The following is a 17,667-nucleotide window of genomic DNA, read 5'->3' as shown; positions in this document are numbered from 1 at the left end:
CTTCCAAATGGCTGCAAGCAGAATGTGTCAAGGAAACCACGTGTCGTGTAAGCGCCGCAGTTGGACTGGGCTGGACAAAGTCAAAAATCACACCACGCCAGAATATAGTCCGACAGGTTTATTTGAACGCACAGGAAAGGCAGCGAGAGAACTGAAGAAGGGGCTGTGCTCCGAAACCCTCCGGTTCCAAATCAGGTCAAACACAGTCACGGGTTGCTTTCAGGGCTTGTAGGTTCCATGGTGTAGTGGTTATCACGTCGGCTTTACCTGTAGAAGGCCGTGGGTTCGTGCTCCTCGACTGAAATGAGTTGGGAAATTATGATTGCTTGTATGTTACCATTCCAACGTGAACCATAAATCCAAAAGTTGCCAGTTATCGTGGAGGCCCGAGCGCACCACGCAGTTATAGAGCTTTAAATCATAGAAATACACCCACACCCTTCAGTCCATACAAGCCAGATATCCAAAGCTATGTTAGCCCCATTTGCCGGCTGCTGGCCCATATCTTTTAAAACCTTCCTGTTCATGCACATATCCAAATGCCTTTTCAATGTTGTCATTGTAGCAGCCTGCACCACTCCCTCTAGCCGCTCATCGCACACATGCACCATCCTCTGCTTGTAAAAAGAAATCTCCTTGTAACATTATCCCCTCTCACCCTAAATCTATGCCCTCTCGTTCTGGACTCGCACACTCCAGAGAAAACACTTAGTCTATGTATCCTATCCATGCCTCTCATGATTTTATAAACTTCTCAGTGGTCACCCATTAGCCTGCAACCCCCCAGAGGATACAGTCCCAGCCTATTCAGCCTCTCTCTATAGCTCAAGTCCTCCAACCTGGCAACAACTTTGGAAATGGTTTCTGAACTCTTTCAAGTTTCACAACTGGGGAAATTATGAATAAATCTCGCTCAGACTCTGCAGAAAGAGTCACTCGACCCAAACGGGTAACGCTGATTTCTCTCCACAGATGCTACCATAGGTACTCAGCTTTTCCAGCAATTTCTGATGGCCAGCATCCGCAATTCTTTCGGCTTTTATCTACTCTGTCCAATGTGTTTCTGTAACACAGTCGTATCCACAATCTCCCCATAGTGCAAGCGCAAAAACTATACTTCAACAGTGTCAAATAATTACCAGGGAAGGAATTGAAACATTTACCTGTGGTAATGTTACGTGGATGAACAGCAGAATGAGTTTGAAATCAGCCTGTCTGCTGCTTCTGGGCGACGTGTTTTGTTTCAGTCTTGAAACAAATCAGGTTTTCTCGTCTCACGAATTGATTGTTTAGATACAGGACTGAGAACTCCATTTTTAAAGGCAGAGCCCGATCAGGGACTAGAACCCTGCACCCTCAGATTAAAAGGTGTGACGCGCTACCGATTATACTACCCACCCCCACACGTCCCTCACTAATACACACTGGTAGGTAGAGAATATTGCATTAATTTCGAAAGTCCTCACTTTCTCCTGGCCTAATTTATGTACCTAGGCCATATGGTTCGCCCGGCTTGCTGTGTTCTTCCAGCCTCCTGTTTGCAAACTTTTCACTGTGCTCCTGTCCTTGAGCGTACGTGGCAATAAAGGACATTCTAATTCTAATTCTAATTCTAAATCCTGGTGAGCTTTCTGCAAACTGACTCCGAAGAAAACCTGACTGCATGGCTAAAAATCACACAACACCAGGTTATAGTCCAACAGGTTTAATTGGAAGCACTAGCTTTCGGAGCGCTGCTGATGAAGCGCCTGAAGGAGGAGCAGCGCTCCGAAAGCTAGTGCTTCCATTTAAACCCGTGGTTGTGTGATTTTTAACTTTGTACGCCCCAGTCCAACACCGGCATTTGCAAACCATGACTGCATGGCTTCCTTAAACAAAGCATTCCCCGTGCTCCACCCCCACCTCCATCCATCCCTCTCTGGGCTCTGGAACACGTGATCTCCTGTTGTCTCTCTCTCCCCGAAAGTCCAGCCCCGCCCCTTCACTCATGGTCGTCCCTCCCCTTCCCGCGCATGCTCAGTACGTCTTGCGCATGCTTCCCGAGTGGGTGCGGCTCCGCTTTTTCACGGGCGGGGAGGGCCGCGCGATCGGGAGAGAGTGCGCACGCGCCGATCCGTCGGCCCGGGTCCCGCGCGCACGCGCAGGCGCACCGCCGCCCCTTTCCCTCCCCAGCCCGTCAGCGGCGTGACCGCGCATGCTCGGTGCTGGCAGTGCGCGCAGGCGCGGCCAATGGCGGCGGTCGGGATGGGTTAGCGACGGAGTGGCGAGAGTCGGAGCCATGTCCCGGGACATGTTCGCGCTGTCGGACCGGCAGGTGAGCCGAGCGCGGCGGGCAGTTGGGAGGCGAAACGGCCGCTCGATTCCCCACCGTGTGCGTCTGTGGTGAGGGGGGGATTGAGGGGCCAAGGCCCGGGCTGAAGGCCGCGGCCTAACCCCCAGGGTCTCCCCTCACAGCGGGAGAGGAAGGGGTTCAGGTATCGGCCTGAGAAACCTCCCCCCCGAAGTGCTGTGACCTCTCCCCAGGTGCTGACCTCATCTAGATGCTGTGACCCAACCCCAGACACTGACTCTGACCAAACATTGCCGTCTCCCCTTCCAGACTGGTGATCCCTCCATCTTGTAATTTCTACCCCCACCCCCAACAACCTCCCCCATATCTGTGGCTCCTCATCCTAAACACTGTGATCCTCCCTGTCCGCCCGTTAAAGTGTGTGGTGTTGTCCACACCGTTTGGATGTTAACAGTGGTGAATTCAGTGAATGTAACACGATTTAATACAGAATCTGTGACCTCCTACCTCACCCCTCTCCCCCCACTGATCCTTGAACTTTGTGCCCTGCCTGTGACTTCCTCTACACCCAAGAACCATGACCTCTACCCAACTACTACGAGCTGAGAGCACTACTCCGTCCTCAGACACGGTCATTCTCCTCAAATCTCTTGGTATTGTAATCCCACCCTATCTCTCCAAAGACTGTGACTCTTGCACCCTTCCCTCCTCTCCCTCATCCAAACTTCCAATCTAACCCTGGGAAGTGTGAAACCCCACCAAACGATGGGAATTGTGGCCCAAAAGAATACACACACACCGACAGTTGTGAATATCCACTTCCTGCGCCTCCCTATTCCCAGGTTTTGGAGACTGACTTGGACCACCATCTTCACCCTCAACTCAAACTATGACATCCCAGTTTCTCCACCCTGCCACATAGCCCATTGTTCAGTGAACACGACTGAGGGAGCCATGCTCTGTTAATGAATCGAGAGGGAGAGCGCCGCACTGTTGAGAGGTTAGTGCTAATGGACTGCCACACTGTCAGAGGGTCAGTGCTGAGGGATCACCGCACTGTCAGAAGTCCAGTGCTGAGGGAGCGCTGCATTGTCAGAGGGTCAGTACTGTGGGAGGGTCTGTGCTGGGGGAACAACGCACTGTCAGGGGGTCTGCGCTGATGTAGTGGCGTGCACTACTTGAGGGTCATTACTGAGGAACGCTGCAGTTGGCAAAAGTGTCACCTTTATGCTGTGAAGTTCAATGAGGTCAAATGTTCCCTCTCAGCTAACTCCAAGAACTGTTTGCCCGTTTGTTGTGCTCAATGTGTATTACGTCACATCTCAATGCCGGTTCACCATAGTGTGGGACTTGATGAATACAAGTCAGCTGCTATGTTTTGAAGCATTTATTTCTTAGCTTCATTCATATCACACTTCCCTCCAACCCCCAACTTCCCTCCCCTCTCCCTGCAGGGATGCAAGGCGATTTTCAGCTCTATGCACGGAAGTCTCAAAAATTTGTGTTCAGGTGTAAGTAAAATATTCAAGGCACACTGTTAGCTTTCTGTTAAACATATTTGAGGTATCAGAGTATGGAGTTTGTGTATTTGATGTTACAGCACTGTGCTGACACACATTTGTAGCGCCGTAGTTCTGTCTGTTCAACACCGCTCTGAACAATCTATGGGGTGTTGTGGCAAAGGTAGTGTCTGCATGTGTTTTATTTATGAGGTGACAATAAGCAAGCACTTCCAAGGGAAGTTGGATAGTTGTTTGAAGTAAATAAATCAGTGGGGCTACAGGTGAAGCCTGGGATTAACTGGATAGATCTCTGGGGAGTATCTTGACTTGAGGGGCTGAATGGCCTGCTGCATAACTATCTCTTGCAGAAATTAGACTTTTATCTTTGCACTGAAGCTTGAGTCTCAAGTATTTTCAAATAATGAAGTGTGGCAAAGAATTATAATATATTATTGTTTGGGACTTTGGTTATAAAATAGAGGTCAGTGAGTTTTTGGTTTTTGGTACAGTGAAGGTGACTTTATGAAATGGTCCGAAACAATCTTTTTGCCAATAGATCATCATCTGCTTTGAGTAAACTCACAAGACAAGCAAAACGCTACATGGTGAGATGATTGCTGAACTAGAAGTATTCACTGACTTGGAAGATTTATGACCCAAAAGGAGACAGATTGACAGAAAATGTCAGCATATCCAGTTCAGAGAGAAAAGATGCATTTTGCGTTGAGAAATTTTGATATTGGCAGTCTCTAGGTCTTCAGAACTGGAAAAAAAAGGTGAGAAGCTACTTCAGCAGTCCAAGTAGATAGGTTTGGGAAAAGCCCTAGTTCTCATCTTACACTTCTCAGCTGGAGTGACTGAAGCTGGTGAATACAGTAATTCACTGATAGCTTGTAGCCTTTTCCGTTGATTTAAAAAAAAAGGAATCAAAGTATTAGTTTTACTTCACTGTGTATCTGTGAAGAATTTTGTGAGGATATAGTGTTTTACCTTTTTTCTGATCTTTGCAAAAAGGTATTTCCAAGGTGTCTTCTGTCACTGTAATAAAATGTGTGTTTTTTCATACAAAGTACATGCACAACTGTACGTGTGTGTGTTCGCATGCACGTTGCATTTGTATAAATTCAGTGGCTGAACTTATGGTGAAGAAATCAAAATGTAAAACTTAGTTCACCAAGCCAGATTTGATTCTGGAACCTGACTTGTTCAGTATTGCCATCAGCTAGGATCAAAACAAAAAGGGAATTGATAGCTTGGAATAAACAAACACATGCTCTCAGGGGAAACTGAAAACGCCAAGGCCTAATTTTGTTCTCGACAGAACATATTGGAAATAGACATAGAGATAGACAGCACAGAAACAGACCTTTCGTCCACGTTGACCAGATATCCTAAATTAATTTCGTCTGATTTGCCAGCATTTGACCCATGTCCCTCTAAGACCTTTCTTTTCACATAACCATCCAGATACCTTTTAAATGTTAGAAGGTACACAACGCCAGGTTATAGTCTAACAAGTTCATTTGAAATCACAGGCTTTCAGAGTGCTGCTCCTTCGTCAGGTCGAGTGAAGAGAAGCACGGGGCAAATAATTTTCTCGGCAGAGAGATGTTGTAATTGTACCAGCCTCCACAATCATCCCTGGCAGCTCATTCCAAACACAGTACCACCCTCAATGTGAAAACATTCCCCTTTAGGTCCCTTTTAAATCTTTCCCTTCTCACCTTAAATCTATGCCCTCTAGTTTTGTACTCCCCGACTTTGGAGAAACGATGGCCGTCTATTCACCCTATCCATTCCCCATATGATTTTATAAACCTCTACAAGGTCACTCCTCAGCCTCTGATGCTCCAGGGAAAGCAGCTCCATCCTACTTAGCCTCTCCCTGTAGCTCAACACACCCTCCCCCCAAAAAAACCCTGGCAACATTCTTGTTAATCTATTGTGAACCTATTCAAGTTTAACAACACCTTCCCGATTGGGGAGAGACCAGAACTTCTGTAACTACATACTTGAAAAATGGGTGGGGGTGGATGGGTGGGTTTCTTTCTTCGTGGGTGAACATTTGATGCTCTTTTCAAAGTCTGCGTGAGCTGACTAACTTGTCCATTCCAATTCAGTGAACACACAAGTCCACCACATGTAAGCCTGTCACTGATTAATCAGACCAAGTAAGGTGAATCAAATTGGTTTCTGTAACAATTGCTGTTGGTTTCCGATTCTGAGACTAGCTGTTAATTCCAGATTTATCAATTTACTTCTTAAAGTTCTATCAGGTGCATTAATGGGATTTGAACCCTTGTCCCCAGTACACTTGTCTGGGCGTCTGGATATCTGCTCCAGTGACATAATCACGACCCACTATCTCCCTCTAGTTTGGAGCTTTCAGACTTGACTGTCTTTGAGCTTTGTTTGATTTACTGTGTATCTGACCCTGTCCTGGGAATGTGAGCTTAGATAACAAATTCCTCAAATTAACACAGACTGTTAAAATAAAATCCCTGAAGGTCAAAAGTGAATATGTCAGGTTGAACTCCTGTAAATGATTTCCCCTGGAGAGCTGTCTGGCTGGTCTACTTCGGGGGCGGGGGGGGGGGAACATGATGATGATGATGATGATGATTAAGGTAAAGTGCATGTTTCATGTTTGTAATACGTATGAGTGGGGGAGGCTGGTGATGAGGAACGGAGAATGTTGAGAAAGAGCAGCAGAGACGGAGGGCAAGCCTGGGTGTGCAGTCGAGTGAGAAAGATAGACAGCGAATGAGAAGATGACCAGGTAGGCATGGGATGAGGCATTGTAAAGCACGAGATTGAGATGAGCTGTGGATAGGTGAGTCACGAGATTAGATTAGATTACTTAAAGTGTGGAAATAGGCCCTTCGGCCCAACAAGTCCACACCGACCCGCCGAAGCGCAATCCATTCCCCTACATTTACCCCTGCCCCTAAACTACGGGCAATTTAGCATGGCCAATTCACCTCACCTGCACATTTTTGGACTGTGGGAGAAAACCCACGCAGACACGGGTGAGAATGTGCAAACTCCACACAGTCAGTCGCCTGAGGTGGGAAGATTGTGAGGCGTGATAGCAATGGAGATGAAGAAAGAGAGATGGGTGAGAGATGGAGAGGAGAAATTGAAGGCAGCTCAAGAGACTCAAAGGGAGAGGCAGCGATCAGGAAGAGTCTTATGCTGTGAGAAATCTTTGTTGGGAATAAAGTGTACTTTCCTAGGAGCCAGCAAAGTCGGCAAAGTCAAAATCTCTTGTCATTCAGTCATGTGCAGGAAGGCAGGGATTGAGTGAAATGGGGTCTTCTCTATGGTTTGATATCCATATTAACAAGGAGTTTGGTTTCTTTTGCCGTAGATTGGGCTGGGACAGTTGATCAAGTACAATCTAGCAAGAAACAGCCTGCCTTCCATTGTGATATAACTCCAAAGAGTCACAAGTGTTGTCAGGCATAAATAATCAATCCCCACATATTCCAGCTTGCTTAAAATAGGGATGATCAACTGAGATGCTGGCCTATTTTGAGAATGTATTTCTGTAATACATATTTACAACGTCAGAGTTGTATTAATTTCAAGGCAGAGAGGCATCCTTATTTTGTGGCAAAGCAGTATCATAGAATCTCTACTGTGTGGAGGAAGGCTACTCAGCCCACGCCGACCCTCTCAAGAGCTTCCTATCCCCTGCCTTATCCCTGTAACCCCGCATTTTCTGTGGCTAACCCACCGAGCATGCACATCCCTAGACACTGAGGGGCAACTTATCATGGCCAATCCACCCGAATCTGCACATCTTTGGAGCGTGGAAGGAGACCAGAGTACCTGGAGGAAATCCATGCCGACACGGGGGAAAATGTGCAAACTCCACACAGACATTCATCCGAGGTTGGAATCGAACTCAGGTTCTCGATGCTGTGAGGCAGCACTGCTAACCACTAATCCAACGTACCAGCCAGCTGGATTTTTGTGGATTTTAATCTTGCAACTGTTGGTCGTCGTTCGTCCAGCCGCCTGGGCTCTGAGCTCTGGAATTTCTTCCCTGAATCTGAATTTTCAAACTTTGAAATCCATCTTGTAGATCCAGATTTGGTGACCAGTGTTGTTGGTATCTCTTCATCTCACTCTAGGTGAGAATTGTTTTGCTATTAACTGATCAACAAGGTTTCTTTAATCTGTACCCAGGATGGGTATGTTTCACTGGCTGGACCAACATTCATTGCCAACCAAGTCACAGCGCCAACAGTGTGTATGAAAATGGTGCCCGTGTAATTGACCATGCTGAGGTTTGTGGTGACCTGCTGTTTTGAAGCAGGGACATAGTGACAATTGTGGGTCTCTTCGGAAAGGAGTTTCAGGATTTTGAACCAGCCCCAGTGGAAAAGCATCACTAAGTAGTTCCAATCCAGTATGGTATGTGACTCTTTTTGATGGAGCAGGGGTAGAAGCAGTTCAGGTCATGGGTCAGAGGAGCCCTGGTCGGTTAATGTAGGTGGTATGCACTGCTGCCACTGTTTTACGTTGAATGTGGTAGATGGAGTGCCAAATAAGCAGGCATCTTTGCCCTGGGTGCTGTGGACCTTCTTGAATAGTGTTGAGGCTGCACTCATCCGGTCATCTTGAGAGTTCTCCATCAGACTTGTGACGTGTGCATTACAAATGGTGGACAAGGCTTTGGGGAGATCAAGGCCAATGATTGACAAGTGGGAAGTAACATTCATGCCACAGGCATCTCCAATACGAGACAATCTAACCACACCAACCATCCCCGCCATTCACTGACTTGACCATTACTGAATCCCTCAGTCAACGTGCTGGGGTCACCAGTGACCAGCAACTGAGTTGGCTTCGTCATAGAACACTGTCGCTACAAGAGCACGTCAAATACTGTGAATCTTGCAGTGAGCAACTCATCCTCCTGACTGGCCAGAGCCTGTCCACCATCTACAAGGCACAAACTGGGAGTGTGCTGGAATACTCCCCACTTGCCTGGGTGGATACAGCTCCAACAAACCTCAAGAAGCTTAAAACCGTATGACGTAAGAGCAAAGTAGGCCATTCAGCCCACAGAGTCTGCTTTGCCATTAAATTGGGTCAAGGTTAATCTGCTAATCCTCAACTTCACATTCATGCCTTTTCTCAGTACCCTTTGATTGCCCTCCAGTTTAAAAATCCATCCATTTCAGTTTTGAAGCGACCCAGCTATATCAGCCCTCTGCGGTGAAGAATTCCACAGATGCACTCCCTTCTGAGAGATGAAATTCCTTTACAGCTGTCTTAAATGTACAACTTGTATACAGAAATTAAACCCTCTGGTATGCACCCATCCAGGGTGGAGGTGAGTTCCTCACTGGAGTATGTTCCTAGTGTCAGACCTGCTGTGTATTTATCTGGCAGGTCCAGTTGAGTTTCTGGTCAATGGTGACCCTAAGGATGTTGACACTGGAAGTTTGTGATGATAATTGTATTGAATGTTCACGGAGTAGTGGTTGCATTGTCTCTTTATAGAGATGGTCTTTGCTTGGCAGTTGTGTGGTATGAACATTATTGGCATATGTCAGTACAAACGTGAGTATTGTCCAGATCTTGTTGCATTTGAACCTGGACTGCTTCAATATCTGAGGAGGTGCGAATGATGCTGAACATTGTGCAATCGTTGGCATTGGATCTGTGTGGCATCTCATCAAACGGCTTCTGAAAATTGGCTGTATGAGCTCGCCTTCAGTGCCCTGAAATATCACGATGTCACGAGATATTGATTAACAGTTGCTTTTGGCCAATGCAGCGAATTGTAAACAGAGCACAGAACATGAACGAGAGGGATAGAATTAGAGGTCGTCCTTCACAGATGTCCAAGCTAATAACGGGAAGGACCATTGGTGATCAGTGGCATTTTGACATCACCGGTGATCTGAGTCTCTTGATTCAACAAGTGTGACTATTACTATGTTGAACGATTACCAAGATCATAAATTCCAATGAAGAAATATCTCAGAAGCAGAACAGGGTGTGTAATACCAGAAATTAGAAAAGTAGAGCAGAGGCATTCTGTCTTTCATCTCCCCAGCAGACAGGAGACCTCATTATGAACACCGAATACAGCAGATTGGATTGAATGAAGTGCAGGTGAATTGCTGCGCTCCCTGGATGGTGTATCTAGGTCCTGAGGTAATGAAGAAGGAGGGGGTAAACGGGCAAACGTTGGACCTTCTGCGATTTCGTGGGAAGGTGCTGGGTTGTTGAGAGCAGAGGAGGAGTGGACCAGGGTGTCCTGGGTCCATATGGATTGCTGCCAAGTGTGGGTCGGGGGGGGATATAAGTCTGTGTAGCATCCCGCCGGAGGTGGTGGTAATGGTGGCTTGTGGTGCTTTGGATGTGAAGGTAGGAGTGTAAGCACTTGGTGTCTTTGTTTTTTAGATCTCCATCTCCTGCAGTTCTTTTATTATTATTATTATTATTATTATTATTACTGTTCGTGGAAACTGTCCAAAAAAACACAGTCTGACTTCTTCCTCGTGGCTATCTCTGCCAATCTGACCATCCCAATCTGCATTAAGATTAAAAATACCAATGATTAATATATGCTTTTGTTATGGCAGCTGCTTGGCAACCTGTGTGCGACTGCTGCTGGAGTCATCTTCCCCTTTTTATTTCTTATTTTCCACCGATGTGGGTTCTGTATCTTCCGATCATTAATAATTTCTTGCTGTACTGCTTATTCCATCCCGTGCTAACAATGCTACCCATCATTCCTTACTTCCTGTCTGTCCTTTCGAAATGTCACATTGCTCTGAATATTTATTTCCCAGCTTTCAGTTCCTTGTCAACATGTCTCCGTAATAGCTGTAAGATCATACCCATTAACCTGTCCTTGTGCTTGTTCTGAATGTTGCGTACGTTCAGGACACCATCCATGACAGAGCAGCTTGTTTTGTTTGGCACCACATCCAGAAATGTTGACTCTCTGCATGGTTCATGCTCAGCAACTACAGTGTATGCTATCTGCAAGATGGACTGCAGAGATTGGCCAGAACTTTCAGGCAGGACTTGCCAAACTGTCCAGAAGGAGAAGGACAAGTAAATCTACTTGAGTACACCAGACCAAAAAAAAATAATTCTAATTCATTCTGAACACATAGAAACAACACCACCTGTCAGTTCCCCTCCAAGTGATTTGGAATTGACATCTTTCAAGTTTGGAAGGTGTACAGTGCTCCCATGTGTCTTTGAATCATAGAGATGTACTGCATGGAAACAGAGCCTCCAGTCCAACTCGTCCATGCTGACCAGATATCCCAACCTAATCTACTCCCACTTTCCAGCACCCAGCCCATATCCCTGCAAACCCTTTCCCTTCATACACCCATCCAGATGCCTTTTCAGTGTTGCAACCAGCCTGTACCACTTCCTCTGGTAGCTCATTCTATGCATGCACCACCGTGTATGTGAAAAAGCTGCCCTTTTAAATCTTTACCCTCACCCTAAACCTATGCCCTCTTGTTCTGGACGTCCCCACCCCAGGGAAAATAACTTGTCTATTTACCCTTCCTGTGCCCTTTCTGATGTAATATAGAAACAGGAACTGCACACAATAACTCCCAGAATGATATGCACTCTGCCTGCTGACTCTGAGAAATATCGAAATGTGCACTCTGCACAGTGGTCTTGTATGATGTGGAGATCAGAACTGTGCACAGTAACACCCAGTATGAAATGAAGGTGACAACAGTGTACAGGAACTCTGTATGCTATGTTTACCAGAACTCAGTAAGTAGAAACCACCTAAGTAGAGGCAGGGAAGGCAGCTTGGCCCATCGATGTTGCTTTGCTGTTTGATTACCTCAATACCATTTTTCTGCACTATCTCTGTTATTTACTACCCTTAACATTCAGGCATTCCTCGATCTCTCTTTTGAATATTTTCAGTGAGCCTCTAAGCCCTGGTGGTAGACGGGCCAACAAGTTTGGATCACACAGAATGCAGGGAGAGCCAGCCATTTGGATACAGTACTGGCTCGAAGGTAGCTGATGCGGGCTGATGGTGAAGGTTTGCTTTTCAGACTAGAGGCTTATGACCAGTAGAGTGCGGCAAGGCCCGGTGCTGGGTCCACTGTTTTTCGTCGTTTATATAAATGATTCGGATGCAAACTTAGGAGATACAGTTAGTAAATTTGCAGATGACACCAAAACTGGAGGTGTAGTGGACAGCGAAGAATGTTACCTCAGGTACAACGGGATTCTGATCAGATAGGCCAATAAGCTGAGGATTTTAATTTAGATCAATGTGAGTTGCTGCCTTTTGGAAAGGCAAGTCAGAGCAGGACTATTACACTTAATGTTGTGGTCCTGGGGAGTGTTGCTGAACAAAGAGACCTTAGAGTGCACGTTTATAGTTCATTAAAAGTGGAGTTGCAGATAGACAGGATAGTTAAGAAGGCGTTTTGTATGCTTTCCTTTATTGATCAATGCATTGAGTATGGGAGTTGGTGGGTCCTATAATGGTTCTACAGAATGTGAGTTTGACCACTTTTGGAGAATTGCGTGTGATTCTGGCCTCCCTCCTGTGGACACGATTTTGTGAAACTTGAAAGGGTTCAGAACAGATTTACAAGGATGTTGCCAGGGTTGGAGGATCTGAGCTAGAGGGAGAGGTTGAACAGGCGGGGGCTGTTTTCCCTGGAGCGTCGGAGGCTGAGGGGCAACCTTATAGAGGTTTACAAAATTATGAGGTGCATGGATAGGGTAAATAGACAAAGTCTTTTCCCTGGGGTAGGGGAGTCCATAACTAGAGGGCATAGGTTTCGGGTGAGAGCGGAAAGATATACAAGAGACCTAAGGTGCAACTTTTTCACGCATCTATAACTGGACACAGTACTCCAGAAGAGACCTCACCAATGTCCTGTGCAACTCCTATGCGCCAAGGTCTGAGCAATGAAGGCTAGTGTGCCAAATGCCTTCTTAACCATCCTATTTATCTGTGTCACAAACTTCAAAGAATTATGTACCTGAAGCCCGAGGTCAATTGGTTCTGTCACACAACCCAAAGCCCGACTTTTAATTGTATAAGTCCTGCCCTTGTTAGTTTTACCAAAATGCAGCACCTTGTTTTTATTCAAGTTAAGCTCCCTCTGTCACTCTTCACCCCATTGACCCAATTGATCAAGATCTCTTTGTAACCTTTGCTAACCTTGAGCATTTCCTCTTCTGGTAATGTGACCTGTTTTCAAAACATGGTTAGGTATTTATTTAGTAAGGACCTTCCAAGTCGTGTCAGTGCTAAATAGCTTGCCACTTTTTCTGAGACTCTGTGCCCTGCTTCTCGGCCCCGCTCTCTGCCAGGGGAATGTCCTTTCTGCAACTTAGCCTCCGTGCTTTGTTGAACCCACCTCTTATTTTTCCAAACCCTTGGGGATGCAGGTCCAGTCTTGTCACTTCCTGAGGGCATTTCCAAGGCTCGCCTGGCCAGTAATGATATGCATCTTGTCCTTTCAGTCCCTCGATGACAGCCCGATCGAGGAAGATGAAGAAGCTCTCCAAGAGGAAGATCACGATATCGACCAGTTCAATGACGACACGTTCGGGCCTGGTGCGGTCGGTAAGTCATGGCGTGGGAGGTTTGTTCAAATGCCCCCTCAGCAATCATTTGCAGATATTCCATTCTTGTCTGCCTTGTCCATCTGACTCTCACTGGGGTCTGGCTGCTGGACCATTGTGACAGCTTGAACAGCAGTTGCATGTCAGAACTCTGTTCTGTGAGGCTGTTTTCGGGGATGCTGAGCTGCTGCTGCTGGAGGACCACCAACTTAGTGGTCAGCACAAATTCACCAGCTGGAAGCTTGTGCGTTGTCTGCTTATTCTCCATGTTTCCCCACATCAGAGTGTTGCCAGACAGGCACGTTGCAATGACCAGGTCTACCATTTAGCTGTGTTCTAAATGGTCACGGCACAGTATGGAAAAGCTAACATGTAAGGTTTTTCATCTTAAGTTGCCCCTTAGCTCTCAAACCCTCTTGGGAAGTATGCTTGTTATTAGATGTAATGTAATTATATTGAAGCACTGAAGAGTGCTCAGTGTAGAAATGCTGACCGCTGTTGTTCGTCATGCAGTGCCCTGTTTGAATTGACTTGGAATATGCTCTTGGATATGTTGTATAAAAGTTATGTTTCAGAAAATCAACTTGACATCACAATCAGGGAGATCTCTGACTGTCAGTACATTGGCTGTGTGTTACGGGTGACTGTCTATGGGCAGAGGGTTGATGGTGAATTGGGGGGTTTGCGCGCGTGTTTGGATCGCTGCTGAATGACGTAGTTGCCTGGCAAAGAGAGCCAAAGCTCCGTCTGACTCTCTTGAATTTCGGCTTGGCAGAGGACTGGGAGGAGCAGCATGACGGCCTGGCTGATCCGACAGGGGACCCAGATGACCTGTTGAAGGAGAGCAACTTGGCGGAGAGCATCAGCAAGCTGGTCATTGACAGTGACCTGGAGGACCCAGCCATCATGAGGGCAGTGCCATCTAACCTTCCGCTGCAGGTGAGTCGAGTCCAGCCCAGCCTGTCCCCACAGCGCCAGCTCCCCCACCCTCTTGTGCACTGACACCTCGGGCTGGTGTCTTCGAGACACTTTCTGTATGATCCCTGCCTGTTTAAAACTCTCTCACTGCCTCCTACATCTTGCTCACAGGCACCCCCTCGACCGAACCCCAGCATGTGGGAAGGGCCCATGGTGTTCGGTGGAATCGGAAATCCTTTCCTCTCCCACTTAGAGGTAAGTCAGATCACTTACTGTTTACTTCACCTCGATCACTGCGAAGTGAACTTTACTGCTCCCTGCTTTATTAACAGAATCAAAATTGATTTCTGTATTACCGAACGAGGTGTTGCATTTTCCTGTGCACCTTTAGCTCTTCTGCTTATTTACAGGGTGTGTGTGTGTCACACTGGCTCATCTTTATAAAATAGGAGGTACAATTCAGAAGGAGTGCAGGAGCAAAAGGACCCAGGGAGTATGTGTACTCAGATCCTTGGGGAGATGATGGCCCAGTTATATTAGCACTGGACTCTTAATCCGGAGACTCGGGTGGTATTCTGGGGATCCGGGTCCTAATCCCTCCATCGTGGAATTTAGATTCATTAAAAATCTGGAGTTAACAGTCTGGTATCAATTGTCAGAAGAACCCATATGGTTCACTTATGTCCTTCAGGGAAGGAAATCTGCTGTACTTCCTTGCTCTGGCCTACATGTGACTCCAGACCCACAGCAATGTGGTTGTCTCTTAACTGCCCTGGCAATCAGGGATGGGCAATAACTGCTGGCCCAGCCAGCAATGCCCACATCCCACGAGCAGCAAGTAAAGCAGACAGGGTTTGTGACACTGTTAATAGGAGCATTGAGAATAATAGAGACCTGATGGTGCAGATAGATGAAACATTAAAAGTGGCACGGGATGAAAAAATTGTTAATTAAAATCGACAGAGTAAGCATTGGGGATTCTTTTCAGGAAGAGGGGAATCGAATAGCCATCAACATGGAAGTTGGCTGAACTTCGCTCAAGCAGACTGTGGTCTCTTTATTGATTGGTGCAGCAGGCTTGAGAGGCCAAATGGTCTGGTGTTGTTCGAGACAGACCGCCCACATTCTGTGTTACTGAACCCCGCGTGTTCACAAGCCAAGGTCCTGGCTTTGGTTTTCTGGAGCAAGAAGGTGTCCCGAAATCTTTCCGACGGAAGGCACGTGGTCAGTGCTGGAACTGGCCATTCCACTCCAATGTTGCCAGTTGGTTTTGACGTGACACAGGAGAAACTGCCGTCCCAGGAGACCAGTGAGCATCTGGAACTCGCTCCCACAGACCACGGTTGATGTGAACGGTGTCGCAGTATCTAAGGATGAGCAGAGTAGTGAGAAAGGACTGAAAAGATCTTCTGCTGATGTGAGGATGGGTGGGGCCTGGTGAGGAAGGCAGACACCAGTGCAGACTAGTTGAGGCAGGCAGCTGGTTCCTGTGCTGCACGCTGTCTTTGACCATAGTTCGTGTGTTGAACCGGTCAGAGATTTCCTCAAACAAACACAGGAATTACTGGAAAAGCTCAGCACGTCTGGCAGCATCTGTGGAGAGAAATCAGAGTTAACGTTTTGAGTCCAATGACCCATTTTCAGAAATCAAAAGTTGACCTTTTTTAAAAACTGAGACAATTCAGGGAACCCCTTCTCAATATTGGAACGACCAAAGAACCTGCACACCTCCACAGCTGCCCCTTCCCCAAGCCCATACAGCAAGTAATTAATTAATCAATGACAGGGACTCTCCTGAAAGCACTCACAGACCTCTGGGACATCCCCTCTCCTCTTTAATGATTAGGACATGTGCAGTAGCCTCCCCAAAAAATCTGAATGTGCCTTCAAGGGCTCTGTCCCCACAACCAGAACGCTAAGGCATCAGAGTCAGAACCATACAGCATGGAAAACAGACCCTTCGATCCAACCTGTCCATGCCAACCATAGTCCCACCTGCCTGGGTTTGGCCCATATCTGTCCAAACATTCCTCATTCACATACTTATCCAAATATCTTTTCAAGGCTGTAACTGTACCCGCATTCACCACTTGCTCAGCAAGTTCATTCCGCACGCGAACCACTCTGTGTTTTAAAAAAAAAAAATTGTTGTTTTAAAATCTTTCTCCTCGCTTCTGAAAAAGATGTCCCCTAGTCTTGAAATCCTCTATCCAAGGGAAAAGGCACCTGCCGTTCACCTTATCTAAACCCCTTGTGATTTTATAAACCTTTCCAAGGTCACCCCTCAACCTCCTACGCTCCAGTGAAAGAATTCCCAGCTTATCTAGCCTCTTGTTATGACTGGCAGTGTCCTGGTAAATCTCTTCTGAACAGAGATAACAAGAATCCAGAGAAAGTATATTCCTGTCAGGGTGAAAGGGAAGGCTGGTAGGTATAGGGAATGCTGGATGATTAAAGAAATTGAGGGTTTGGTAAGAAAAAGAAGGAAGCATATGTCAGGTATAGACAAGATAAATGGAGTGAATCCGTAGGAGAGTATAAAGGAATTTGGCGAATACTTAAGAGGGAAATCAGGAGGGCAAAACGGGGATATGAGACAGCTTTGGGAAATAGAATTAAGGAGAATCCAAAGGGTTTTTACAAATATGTTAAGGGCAAAAAGATAACTAGGGTGAGAATAGGGCCCCTCAAAGATCAGCAAGGCAGCCTTTGTGTGGACCCACAGAAAATGGGAGAGATACTAACTGAATATTTTGCATCAGTATTTACTGTGGAAAAGGCTATAGAAGATACAGATTCTAGGGAAATAGATGGTGACATCTTGCAAAATGTCTAGATTACAGAGGAGGAAGTGCTTGATCTCTTGAAACGGTTAAAGATGGATAAATCCCCAGGACCTGATCAGGTGTCCCCAAGAACTCTATGGGAAGCTAGAGAAGTGATTGCTGGGCCTCTTGCTGAGATATTTGTATCATTGATAGTCACAGGTGAGGTGTCAGAAGACTGGAGGTTGGCAGACGTGGTGCCACTGTTTAAAAGCGATAAAGACAAGCCAGGGAACTATACACCGGTGAGCCTGACCTCAGTGGTGGGCAAGTTGTTGGAGGGAATCCTGAGGGACAGGATGTGCATGTGTTTGGAAAGGCAAGGACTGATTCTGGATAGTCAACATGATTTTGTGCGTGGGAAATCATGTCTCACAAACTTGACTGAGTTTTTTGTAGAGATAACAAAGAGGATTGATGAGGTCAGAGCAGTAGATCTGATCTATGTGGACTTCAGTAAGGCGTTCGACAAGGTTCCCCATGGGAGACTGATTAGCAAGGTTAGATCTCATGGAATACAGGGAGAACT

The 17,667-nt window shown here is 46.5% G+C and overlaps 1 protein-coding gene across 1 annotated transcript in view; it reads left to right on the top strand.

Moving 5' to 3' along the window:
- Nucleotides 1–2,170: 2,170 nt before the first annotated feature.
- The window catches only part of LOC122544071 (protein PAT1 homolog 1-like), a 65,795-nt gene continuing 50,298 nt past the window's right edge, over nt 2,171–17,667 (top strand). Inside the window, exons 1-4 of the mRNA XM_043683073.1 lie at nt 2,171–2,314; nt 13,294–13,396; nt 14,171–14,334; nt 14,485–14,568. Coding sequence (XP_043539008.1) covers nt 2,195–2,314; nt 13,294–13,396; nt 14,171–14,334; nt 14,485–14,568 — 471 coding nt within the window. The 5' untranslated portion in view covers nt 2,171–2,194. The remainder of the gene's footprint in view (nt 2,315–13,293; nt 13,397–14,170; nt 14,335–14,484; nt 14,569–17,667) is intronic.

The sequence above is a fragment of the Chiloscyllium plagiosum genome, chromosome 46, assembly GCF_004010195.1.
Source record: "Chiloscyllium plagiosum isolate BGI_BamShark_2017 chromosome 46, ASM401019v2, whole genome shotgun sequence".
In the NCBI taxonomy this organism is placed as follows: domain Eukaryota; kingdom Metazoa; phylum Chordata; class Chondrichthyes; order Orectolobiformes; family Hemiscylliidae; genus Chiloscyllium; species Chiloscyllium plagiosum.
Note: the sequence above shows the minus strand (reverse complement) of the source record. Positions and strands in the feature narration are given on the sequence as shown.